General features: G+C 48.5%; 1 protein-coding gene across 4 annotated transcripts in view; it reads right to left on the reverse strand.

The window, feature by feature from the left end:
• CPEB1 (cytoplasmic polyadenylation element binding protein 1) overlaps positions 1 to 12,224 on the reverse strand; it is a 42,423-nt gene extending 30,199 nt beyond the window's left edge. For 2 of the 4 annotated variants that reach the window (XM_040602231.1, XM_040602230.1), the window contains exons 1-2: positions 12,133 to 12,224; positions 6,351 to 6,528 (exon numbers count right to left, since the gene is read on the reverse strand). In XM_040602231.1, the coding sequence (XP_040458165.1) occupies positions 6,351 to 6,528; positions 12,133 to 12,147 (193 nt within the window). In that variant the 5' untranslated portion in view covers positions 12,148 to 12,224. The other 2 variants (XM_040602232.1, XM_040602233.1) reach the window with 2 other exon arrangements.
• Between the last annotated feature and the right edge of the window lie 815 nt (positions 12,225 to 13,039).

Here is a 13,039-nt window from a genome sequence, read left to right on the forward strand (position 1 = left end):
GGCACCAGCATCTCTGTGCCATCAGTCTTGAAAGTTGATGCTTCAATCAAGCTCAGAGACATTCAGCTATTTGAGCCCTCCAGACCTAGGCCATTTGCAAAGCCAGCTAAAAATCCAGCAAATGGGTTTTATCTTAACTGGAAAAATACAGAGAAAGAAGGAAACAGAATGGTCAAGCAAACATGAACAAAGTAAGCTAGATCCCACTCCCACCACCTCCACAGCCATGAAGAGGTCTCCCTTTGCTCCCACATGCTAATTTCTAGCAGAGCCCAAATACAGAGGAAACCCCTCCAAGAAAGAGGCCCCCGAGTGTACAGAGCAGGGGAAAAATAAGTACAACAGCTGTAAACTCTGTTCAATGACAAAACCAGACTCACCTCTGTGTGCAGCTATGTTGTGAACTAGAGCTCTGACCAAGGCTGAACTTCCAAATGAAACAGAGAAGAGGCAAGGCCAGCATTCCTGCAGCCTTCAGACCACAAACAGGAAGGTAGCTCACAGCAGAAACAGTTTTGCCTTTCACACCCCTTTACACCTCCAGTTGTAAAGGCTGGGAAGCGCATCCCTGAAAATTAAGCTTCTCAAGTACATTTTGCACACTAAAGCAGCACATCTCAACTGAAAGCTTTTAGAGGATGAGCCAATTTTATCCCAAAAGTACAGTGGGGATCATCAGGGTCTTAGCAAAGCTTGTTAAGCATAAACCTGCTAGTTACAAGAAGTTTTGATACACAACTAAGCATCTTCCCTGTAATCTGAAAAATTCCTCAAGTAGAAACACTTGCTGCTGCACAACCCGTTTCACAGCCAGATGAAGAAGTCTGCCCTATTCCCATTACCACAGACACTGGAACAGCTGGCAAGCAACTACTTAAACTAAGGAAGAGGGCACTGTGACTAGCCTTGCTGCTCTGTCTACCTCTTCTGAAAGAGAGGCTGCCATGGGATTATAGCACCAAAACTTGAATGACAGAGCACATTTTGTCAGGAAACTTGATGGATCTTCAGCTACACCATCCAATTTGTGACCACCGCAGAGTGCAACAGCTCAAGGCCAAGTCCCTGCTGTCTGCAGAACACCACGATCTGCCTCCATTTGCAGATCTGATGAAAAAACAAACATTTACTAGAGCTACTTTCCAGTACAGAAAAGCATTGTACCAATGTAGGAAAACACCTATTAATGTGACACTTAAAATAAAAAGGCCAAAACCAAAGGCAGTAGCCGTGCACCTCTTCTGGGGCACAGGTATTCAATTTCACCACTCTGCAAGTGCATACCCAGCATACAGCATTTATTTGGGGCAAGCAGAATTGTTCCCAGCTGCCAGCTCCAGGTGAACTCCTGCTAACAGAGCAGAGCTCTGCTCTGCCTCAGGAACCCCATTAACCCCATGCACTCCAGGCAAGCAGTGCTACATTTTGAGTCTGTTTTATAACATTTTGTCCCCTCATCCAAGGCCACACACATCAGGTCAGCTGCATCTAGCACTGTCTGGCTTATTTCCTCATGGCTGCAGGGCACAGGAATTTACATTATACTAGAGGGGACTTTTTGGGTGGCTAAACAAGTGATAGGTCATTGACTGCAGCTGAGAGCAAACAGTAAGCCAATTTAGACATCAGCTAGTCTGGTTTTGCATTTGTCCTTCAATTTTCCTTAAATAGAGCAGCCACTGAGAATCATTAGGACCTGATGGGCCACAACTAACAGCCTTCACAGTGAACTTGGCACCTTAAGCCACTCCCATCCACAGGAAGTCGCTTAAGCATCTCCCATTTCTTCACACAATGGACTGTCAACTTAGAGTAAAATAATGGCTGCTTTATCTCAGTTAAGTGAGCAGAGCTTAATGAAAGGAAAGATCAGTGCTGCTGGGACATTTAGGGTACCTACAATCCTTGCAAACCATTTGTTTTAAGCCAGCATTGCCTTCAGTTGAAGCCAGTCAGCTTGGCCAGGTGAGTAAATGGGCATGCAAGAACCAAAGCAGGAGCTTTACTCACTGTTCTACTTAGAAATCGTGCCTACAGAACAGGATGATGATTTCAAAAGCCAGTCTAGGGTTGGGGTTTTTTTTTAAATCTGGTACCAGCAACTTCCACACAGCAAGGCCCAGCTTTAAAGCCTGACAAAAACTACCTGCTCCCTCAAGTAATTGACTTTGCTCAGTCTCATTCAGACCCATGATGAACATGTGGATCAGCTTTAAACCTGGGAGAAGAGAACAATGTTCTCTGTGAAGCAGTTTCTCAAGGACAGGCTGCACTCCATCACTGGCAGGAGCTGAGCTGGTGGTAGATGTTGTCTCCTGCCTCTATAAAGGCCACATTCTCTCCCACCTCCAACATGACACTAAAAACCACTAATGGTTCATGTCTGCACTACACACAACCTTGCTGAGGCAGTTATGCCTTTTTTCAGAAAAGGCTGAACCTGCTTCAAAGGCAGGTGTTTTGAAGCACCATGCGATCCTGTCCCAGAAGCTACAAGACAGGTTCTACAATTACAGCTTTCACCACACTGCTGCACTGTACCCTTTGGTTTGGGCTAGCAACCTAAGCCTAGTGCTTGGGGAACTCCTGGAGCAAGCACCCATGAACCACTGCAGCAGTGGTCAGGCTGGGCCTGACAACTCAGATCGTTTTGACAAGGCAACTAACTTCACCAAGGATTATCATTAACTGCAAACTGATCTTTACAGATATTTAACATTAGGTATGGCAAGCTAAATCTGCAGTGGCAGTCCCTTCTGCCACACAGCTCTGGATAGCTCTCCAACTGTGTTGATCCAGGACTGCTGAATAAGCTCGTTCTCTCACATTGCTCAGACTGCTGCTGTACTGATCTCATCAGCATCATCTTGCTGTGCACCTCATCATACCAAGTAAGGTGTCTTCACACGTGTTTCCCCAATAGCATTAGTGAAAGGTCATGAACTTCTGCCATCCCTTCCCTACCACATGTAATCCTCTTAATGCTGAAAGGGGCTTCTTAAACACAAGTCCAATCCAGGATAAATTTAGTTTGACCTGAGGAAGACAATGAAAAAGCTGGAAGGACCATGAATTGATTGAAGTACAATTATTTCCACAAGCTCTCCCACCAGAAGAGTTTAAGTTGTAAAAAGACAGACCTCTCACCTGTTATAGCTACTACATTAAGGATGGGTCTCCAGGCTCATTGAGATTGCCCAAGCCATCAAGTTTCATGAAAATATAGCCTAACTGCAATACACAAATTGTTCCTGCACTGAGTTAAAGCACCACAGACTCACAAAATTGTTCAGAAGTGATTTACCTCGGAGCAGTGACAAGACCACGTGAGATCAAGGGTCTTTGCTCCATTGGTCACCTACCCAGAAGCCAGGCTGACTGAAGGCAAGACACTGGTCCTGCAAAGTCTCATCTTGTTCACTCAAAAGCATGGTGAACTGCTTCAACAGCCTGCTTTGGGATAAACCATCTGCCCAGTACAGGGGGCAGTCAGCTGCATTATATTCAGACGCTCAGCCTTACAGCCACCAGGCAGGAATTTCTGCAGAAGCCTGCCACAACCAAGGCCAGGGTCCAAGCACCGAAGCACCTCCCCATTTGCAGATCACAGCTGTCCTAGGATTCACAACCTTGCTGACAGTGCCAGCTTCTTCATGGAGAAAATGCTCATTAGCAATACATTAAGTAGAAGCAGCTCATGCACTTTTCTGACCCAGAGACAGAAGAAAGCTTGCAGGACTGCTGCATTCAGGCCCTCATTACCTGCTGAGAGGTCCTAACTGATGCTAACAAAACAAGGCTGGGACTCCAAGTAGACTAGTAACTCCAAACTGCTGATGCACTGGCAGATGCTGACTCATTCACATATTTATGGCTGATAACTGCTGGCCTGGCCAGGGTAGCTCAGGTTGTACTCTATCAGTCTCTTGTATAGCCCAGAGCACCTTCTGAAAGATCACACGTTTCCATTAGCCTAAATGGTGAGGGCACCCAAGGCAGCCACTTCCTAGCCCTGGCTCAGCATTGCTTAGCATCCTTTGGGAAGCAAGCAAGCCTCTTCCTCATGCCATCACAAGCATTTGTACCATTGCACAAGAGAGCTGATACAAGCTAAAAGCCTCTTCTCAGGTTAACTAAAGCTGAGCAGGGTCCCCATGCTGTACAAGTGGCTATGCAAGCAGCCAGCACTCATGTGTGAGGCTGGCCTCAACTTCTACATCAGGAAGAAGAGCAGCTGCTCAGGATATCCCAAAAAACACAAACTTTGGTTGCCCTGCAGCAGAAATAATGTTTGCCTCCTTTTTTTACATGCAAGTCCCATTGTACTTGTCCTTCAAGAGGTCTTCCATAGAAGTTACTCAATGACAGCCTGAAACACAAACTCTGTTTAACAACACTTAAGGGAAATTCACCTAGTTTCCAATCAAGTCACCACTTCTCAGTAGTTCCACACCCAGCAAGACCCTCTGCTCCAAATGTTCATTAGAAACATCACAGTAACTGACAGACCAAGCAGAGATTTACATGCAGCAGGTCAGTAAGCAGGTTCTTTTCATTGCCAGGTGAATACCACAGTCCCTCAAAGAAGAGCTTTAGAAGTCTGGAAGACAGTACTGCAAATTAAAATGGATGTGCCAGCTCTCAACCCAGAACTAACCCACATCTTCCCAGGATGAATCTGCTCTAGTGGACAGGGATGGCTCCTTTATCAATAATGTTAACTTCGGCAAGTAAGCTGAAACTTAATTAGGGAACACTCATTTCAAATCATACACAGAACATGAAGGGCTATAGCTAAGATTTCAACAAGGCAGCCAGAAAAAACCTCTTTCATGAGCTCAATGTAAGGAGATAAAGGAAAATACTTAGGTTTATTCCTCCCTTATGCTTCCAGTGCATCAAGATCACATACAATACTCACTACTACTGTGGCAAGGGACAAAAAAAGTCTGAACAGCTCAGTACAACAGCAAATCTCTAAAAATGCACCACTAACCACACCACTGACCTGAATTAGTTAATATTCACTACGCAACTGCTCAGGAGTAGCCAGCATATCCTCCAATACCGTTTTACTACGCACATTTCAAGCGATGCTACAGCTATAGATCCATACCTCGAAGCAAACGATTCACTTCCTCTGGCAATTCTGCAATGCCAGCACAGGATCACGTGGCCAGATCAGCCCCTCGTTCACAGTGCTAAACCCTTCAAATACCCGGGAGATTAAGCTGCACTGGAAGTCATCTAGTAGCAGTCATTTTGCTAGTCCAGAACAAAGTTGCACGGTATAAGCATCAAACAGCCCCACAGGATGCCCAGACATCCATTGATTAAAACTCAAGATTAACCACTAGCAGAAGACAACCCTGTTTCCAAGGGACTGCAGAGAAAGCTTCACCTACAGCAGGCTGCAAGGTCACCATCTGGTGAGGTTTTTCCCTTCCCACTTTGTTTTGGGACAAGTCCAGAGGGTCAGTTTCCAATAATGGCCAAAGTGTTTATTGACCCTATAATTCAGAGGCTGGAGGAGCAACAGCAATTCAAGTGTCCAAATCCTTGGCGCAAATACCACTGCATAGGAGTACACTGGCAAGAGGAACATCAGGCAGGTATATTTACTGGCAGATATTGCCTACTGTAAAGGGACAAAAGCATGTCCTTCACTGGCATAAAAATAAGACTGGACCCAACACTCCTTACTTTGGCACAGAGCCTTCTGTTTTGAGGCACATCAAGTGCAAGACAGCAGACTATGCCCACTCCCCTCAGCCTGTGGGAAGCAAGAACTAGCAGCACTGATTTCATAATACCAAGCTTGCTTTGCAAGAAAGTCTTCACCTACATGTACTGCTTTGCTGTGCTCTTACATACACAATTAACTGACCTGTAGCAAACCCAGTTATTCAAAATTCTTTTACATTTTTAACGCATGCGGCAGGTCAGACATACTAACCATCAACAGATTGATCCTGCATCCAGCAGAGGCTGGCTAGAGGAGCCTGCTGGAACTCTCTACACCAGAAGCTGGCAGGTCAGGCAGCAAGAGCTCATATCTTGCCCACACAGTGACCCACAGCATCACAAGGAGCTTAAGCAAGCCTTCCCCAGAACCTCCACACTGCCAGGGAATATCTGGATTATCCATTTCAGGCACAGAAACAAAGCCTCCAGTACCAGAAGAACACAAACCCTGACTCCAAGCACCTCTACGATCACAAGCACACAACCACTACCACACCACTGAGGACTATACCACCACATGTTCGTCAGGTCCCACCAAGCAACTCCTGCCTTCCATCAGCCCCAGACCCACAAAAGCTCACCATTAACCCAGCCAAACATGTTACCTGGCAGGACATCACGTTTGCTCTTTGTGACAGGCGTGGTACAGACTCCACTGAAATCCAAAGAGTTGTCCAACATTGCATTTATTCGGCGGAATATATCTGCATTGCTGCAAGTGGAAAGTGCAGGGGCATCCAGGCTATCCCTGCAGTCTTTTACACTCCTCCCAGTATCTTCTTTCTGGTAAAAAAGAAGTATTCATGTTAAACAGACTAGTACTCACCACTCTGCTTTCAACACATTGTTGAAAGTCTGGATTGCCTCCAATACTCAGATTAGCTTTAGCTCCAGGTCTTAGCAACACTCAAGTACAATTCTTGGCGTTAAAGAAACAGTTAAGCGAACGGGTCAGCAATTTGTCAGCACAGCACATCAGACCAGAACTGCCCCAGTCACAGAGAGGTACTGGTGCACCACAGCTAGTATGAACTTTAGACTAATAGCCACATCACCCAATCTAGTTTGGTTGCCAACACGAGCTCCCCTGCTGCTTTTCTCCACATCACAACACTGAAGTAGAGATCTGATTAACAGAGGCATGCACCTTCCCCCCAGAATCAGCCTCCTGACACTGAGGAACAAGGAGGATGCTCATGGTCAAGGCAGCCACCACAAGAAACTCCTGTGCACAACAGCAGAGAGCAAGGCTCACTTTACCACCCATGTTTGGGAGCTCTGAACATCATCTTGGAATGGCTTAAGTCAGCAGCCACACAATTGCTTCAGAAAACAGGCTTGCAGAAAAAGCATGGCTTCCCAGCTAATCAAACATAGCCCTGCATCCTGAGGTGTCCCTTGGAAAGGCAGAGAAGCAAATCCCATTCTTCCCTTTAGGTAGCAGCTCCTAACCACAAAGGCAGGTTACTCCAAGCCAGCTCTGCTTTAGTACAACCCTCCACAAGCACTGATCTACTAGAGTCAAGGTTTTGAGACCACCCTAAATAACCAGGGCTTCTGTAAAGCTTCCTCTGTATGAAACAAATCAAACCCCTCCTGCTTCCTGGTGCTGGTCCAGAGAACCAGCAAAACAGTTGCTTCCCCCAACTCTGCTTGCAAGCCACTTTCACATCCAGGCTTGTTTCAACACAGCTGCACAACATTCAAGCCTCTGCCAATCTAGAAGCTGCTCAACTTAATCTCTAACCAGCATTTTTGGACCAAAGGCAGGTCTTCTTGCCATCCAAAAGCCACTGCAGCAGAACTCTGCTCCTGAACATGCTGAGCAAATGGTATCACTATGAATTAAGACCCACATTAAAGAGAAGAGCAGGAAGGCACAAGCTTGCCAGTCTTGGCCTCCAGAGCAGAACCCTCACCATTAAACAAATAGAGTTAGAGACAAATTCAAAGAACTGAATAGCAACAAGTTTGGCACACAAGCTCCTGCTACTCCAAGACACACAAGTCTACAGCTCTAAAATGAGCCCTTTGTACTTGTCATGCAGGCATTTAATACATCTACCTTTTGGATGCAATCCTGCAAGAGTTTTGGGCCTGACCTCTCCCACGTTTCTCCTAACGCTTCACCCACTAGCAAGCCTGAAGCACCAAACTGGTTATACTTTCAAATCATCCCTTACTGATCTTTCCCATATGAAAGATGTGGCAGAAGGCAGGTCTAAACTGAATTTCACATGGACATGGGGACTTTAGCTCGGCAAGTATAGGACTTGCATTTCTCCCCCACTAACCCTGTCATGTGGAGCAGTTTTATTGCCATAACATCTGATCTGACAGTTTTCTCCACAAAGAGCTTCCCCCCCACCATGTCGCTAAAAAAAAATAATCCACTGTCCTGGAAGCAGCAGGAGAAAGCTACTGAACTGTCAACTCACACAAAGCCTTCAGGCAGAACCTGAACAATTGATTCAGGATTTCAGCCCGTTTAAGGCTATTAACATCTATTGAAAGGCTCAGCTGACCCACAGATAAGGTCCTGGGACAAACCAGGAGCATTTACAAGCCAAGCGTAAAAACAGGTAGGGCTGAAAACAAGCTTCAGGCAAGAGGAAACAGGCAGTGAAAGCTTTAAGTCATCTTTATAAAAAGCAGCTGAGGAGTACAGAAGCTCAATTTAAGAAAATATTGCCCGTCATCTTTAATAAGTGCCATATCAGGCTGCTTTGGCACAAGTGTGAAACTCCATATTCTACGCCCGTTACTGCTAAAGAACCACTTACAGCAGGAGGAGGCAAAGCTTTTCCCTAGAAGTTTGTGCTAGCAAGACAAAAATAAACCCAAGCAGCAAACCAAATGCCTGACCCATTCCTGTTCATTTAGCATTTGATGCTTCCCACAACTGGCAGCACCAGTTCTGCTACAAACAAGAATAGAAAACAGTAAGAGTACAACGAGAAAGCGTTTTCACAAAAATGTCTTCTGTTTACCGAGCATTTAACCTTAAGACTGTTAAGGATAGCCCAAAAATATTGCAAGCATCCTGGACACAGGAGCTGGCATCCAATCCCTTTCAGGGAGTGGGTCATATCTCTGTACCTTCCCTGGTAAAGCTCGCCCTCCTCCTTGGACCCCCAAGAAAGATATTCCTTTGAGAAGAGCTCTGCAGGTCTTCAAAGCATGCAGGGCCCAAACGATTCAGCAGCCTGGACAGTCCAGTGGAAAGTCCGCAAATGCGTAGCTGAGAATACACTCATATCCTTTAGTCTCAACAGAGTTTATACCAAAGCAAAGGGAAATGTCACGCCTGAAGCTGCATTCTCCACAACCAGCTCCACTCTTGCATCCCCAAGCCAAGACAAGCAAAGGAGCACTCTTGAGCCCAGCAAGGATTAGCTTTCAATTCTCCATCTTGAAGGATTTTGCAATAGTTAAACACACACTGCCTTTGCAGGCTTCTCTAGAAGTCCTCCACAGAGCAGCAACTATAGCTACAGCCCATGCTCAGAGCTGGTGATCCCCTCTGCTTCCACTGAGGCACCAGTCCAGGAGAAACTGGTGGGTCCTTCTCCTTCCACAGTCCCCAGCAATGACCTGGCACATTGTGTCAAACACTGGGGTGTAACCAGGGACCCAACAACAGCCATTCTCCATCAGTCTTGCCTGCTACAGCACACAATCCCAATCCAAAGGAGAGGACACCATTTTATCAGTGCAGCCACTGGATAAACAAATCAATACAGAAGTGTGATCCAGCGGAAAGGTCAGTTAAAGTAATCAGGAGTCAAACACTGCTTCCTGATGCCTGGTAAGACACCCAGTGTCCGTTTAAGAGCTAAGTCTCTAGGGATGTTCCTAGATCAGAAACACATGAGGAAGGCAATTCAGTTCCCTGCAGTAGGCACACAGAGCAAACAATTTAGCAGCTTCAGGTTAAATAATTGTGGTACATGTGAACAGACCCAAGAAGCATTGCACGCAGACACAGCAAGGTGAATCTCAGACAGGAATACAGTCTATCTTACCCTGGCTCAGCCAAACTCTTAGCCAAGATCCCATGTCCGAGCATGAGGATGCATTCCCAGGACACTCCCTCAAGGAGGGCACTGTGAGGCTCCAGGCACCTCCAGCACTCAAAACAAAAGACACTGGGAGTGCCAGGCTTGACTTGAAATAAAAGGAGCTTCCACTCCCCCAGAGTAACAGAAAGACAAGCAATGAACCTTACCACCATGGTAGATAGCTCTTGTGTACTGGCTCTGCATTGAGAAGCCTGCAGCCAACGCACAGTGACTGGTCAGGTCTCTGGAGTTCCCATGCCATCAGCCCTAAGCAAACCCCACAGCTGCAGCCTGCTGTTTACCTGCAGGAGCTCCCACTCCAGAGACACAAACACAGCCTGCAGTAGCTCAGTCAGTGGAACGCCATACACTTGTGCAGCAGCAAACACCACCAAAAGATGTCCAAGGTAAGGGGAAATAAAGGCACCTCTCCACAGCCCTGAGGCAGACACACCTGTAGCAAACCTACAGATAATGAAATCCCAGGGCTAGGCAGAACCCCCAGCATCACAACAGCACTGTCACAGGATTAGGATATCCTGATCCTTAGGGAAGTCATTAAACAGCTCAGCCGTCAGTATGGAAGAGATGTGCATTAGCTCCTGGGGAAACTCTGGAGGGGATGAGGCTCGTCTACCTCAGATAAAATTCAACCCTTGCTTTTTAAGTCTTTTGTAGAAATCCCACTGGGGCAGCACCACACTGATGTCCAAAGGGGTTCTCAGCACTGTAGCTACAGCCAAGAGGGCCTTGAATCCTGAGACAAAATTCAAAGTTTAAGGTGCTGTTAAAGTGGTGTCAGTGTCAACATAATCAAACCAAGATGGTTCTATACTCTGATGAAAGGTAGCTCTAAAAGCCCTTTTTTTATAGGTATGTTTTGCTTCCCAAGCTGAAGTCAGCTACAGCAATATGAAGGGCAGTATTACTTTAACTGTTCCTACCAAGCAACAGCACTAACAAAGCAACAAGCTTGCACGCCCCAGCCACCACAAATAGGGTTAGGCTAGGCTGTATCAGCTTTCTCACCATTAGCAAGGCCAAGCTTACCCAGCTCTCCCACAGTTTACTGCGTGGATAGGGTCTTGAACACACCTGTCTGGAATCAAGACTGGAAGGGATTTTAATGGTATTATCTTACAAGGGAAGCACTGCCTTCAGAACACCACCAATTTTGCCAAACTGCCTGTTTTTAATTAAGTTTCCCTGTCAATGCACCTACTTTTTGCCATTTTGGGGGAACAAAACATTTTTAAGCTATCACTCAAGTAGCTTTGGAAACAAGCAGTATCACAGCTACCTACTTCAGCACATTACCAACACAGAATAAGGTTTTAGTTGGTTTAGGGAAACTATTCCAGTTAAGATAAACTACAGCAAAGCAAAGGGATCCCGATCAGCAAACACAGCTCCCACCCTTTGCACAGCTCTAGCTAGAGCCCCTTACCAACGCTCCAGCTGCCGGCACACGCAGTTAAGACTACCACAAAAGCAGCCACAACGACCGTTAATTGGTTTTAGCTGGAGGCTAAAAAAAAAAAACAAAACAAAAAAACTTGGTTTTAAGAGTCTTCTCTCTTGTCTTCGCCCATACAGCACAGTTAGGGACCAAGTCTCTTGGGTCACCAAGGAAAGCCAGCCTTACAACATGGAGCTTGCAGTCGCCTGGTTTAGGACTAAAAAAGCAGCTCCATTCACTTTGTATGCCAAAGAGACAGTTTAGAAACACTCAGAACTACCACTTGCAAGACCACAAGCTCCCACTTAAGCAAAAACATGCCCCACTATCACAAAGCAGATCTCAGCACCTCCAGCTCAGCTTCACCACCACCCCCCCCCCGATAACCTGGGACGCGGACAAACACAGGCACCACTTTGGGCTGCAACCACTGGGCTTCCTCCAGTACCGGCTCCAGCGCTGGAGACCGCACGAGCCAGGTGATGAGCTCCCCCAGGCGAAACTCGCTTAGAGACCCTCGCCCCCTCGGGGCCTCACTCAGCAGCGGAGCCCGGCCACGGGGCCGGGGGGGGGGGGGAAGGGGGCGAGCGGAGGCTGAGCCGCCCCCGGCCGGGCTCCACCGCTCCGTTAAGGGAAGGAGGATCCCGCGAGAAGGCGCCATCCCCGCTGGACGGCCGGGCACGGCGGAAGGGCGGGAAATCACCTCAGCACCGCTCCCCCTCCCCCGACCGCTGCCAACGTGTGAAACCACGTGACAGGGCGGCCTCAAAGGGGCCGCGCGCGCCGCCTCTCCCCTCCCCTCCCTCCGCCTTCGGCTCCGTGAGGCGCCGGGCCGGCCGGCACGTGTCCCGCCTGCTGCCCCCTCACCGGCGGGAAGGCCATGGGCGGCGCTGCGGGCAGGCGGGTCCCGGAGCGGAGGGAAGCGACAGCAGCGGGTGGCCCTGCCTGCCCCGCCGGCTTTTCTGGGCCGCCGCCCCGCCGGGGTGTGAGGGGGGCAGCTGAGGGGAGGGGCCGCGGCGCATGCGCACGGCGCCCGCCCGCCGCGTGGCACACCCCCGCATTACTCCTCCCCTATCCCGGCATGCCCCGCGCGGGGCGGGGGCCGCGCGCTGCTTCCCGCGCAGGGGCGGTGCTCGCTCTCTCCTGACGACGCCCGGCGGCAGGCGGACCCCCCCCCCGGGCCGCTTCAGCGCGGGCATCGATCCACACACAGGCTTGGCGCCGCCCGCCCCCCCCGTGAGGGGAATGGGACCCCCCCAGGGGCAATGGGGTGGTGGCAGCGTGGCTGGCTCCCAGCTTCAGCCTCAACTGGGAGCAAGGCAGCGGTCAGCGCTGTGGCTCCAGCCCCGGTGCTTGTGGCAGTGGACTTTTCCCAGGGGGAACAAACGCTTGACACCCAGCAGGTGGTTGTGGTGATGCTGCTTTGGAGAGTGTTTCCTTGCCCATCGAAAAATCAAAGGAGGTTTGATCCCTGGAAAAAGCAGCCCCTCACCCTTTTTGCAGCAGCAGAAGGGGTTGGAGTCACGGCAATTTGGGGTTCAGACCTTCCTACATGTCCCTTGCTCATCCTCTTCCTCCAGTGCCAGGTGTGCCTCCCCACTGTGCTGCAGTTTTGGAACTGAAGAGCTGGGTCTCTGGCTTTCTTAAATCCCACCCAACCCGTGCTGGGAGGAGAGATCTTGATTAAGAGTCAAATTTCCTTCCCCCTCACCCCTCCACCCTTGGAGATGAAAAGCTTCCCAGAGCTGTCCCCAGATATCCCTCCAGTGACACT

This window comes from Falco naumanni, chromosome 7 (genome assembly GCF_017639655.2).
Source record: "Falco naumanni isolate bFalNau1 chromosome 7, bFalNau1.pat, whole genome shotgun sequence".
Lineage (NCBI taxonomy): Eukaryota > Metazoa > Chordata > Aves > Falconiformes > Falconidae > Falco > Falco naumanni.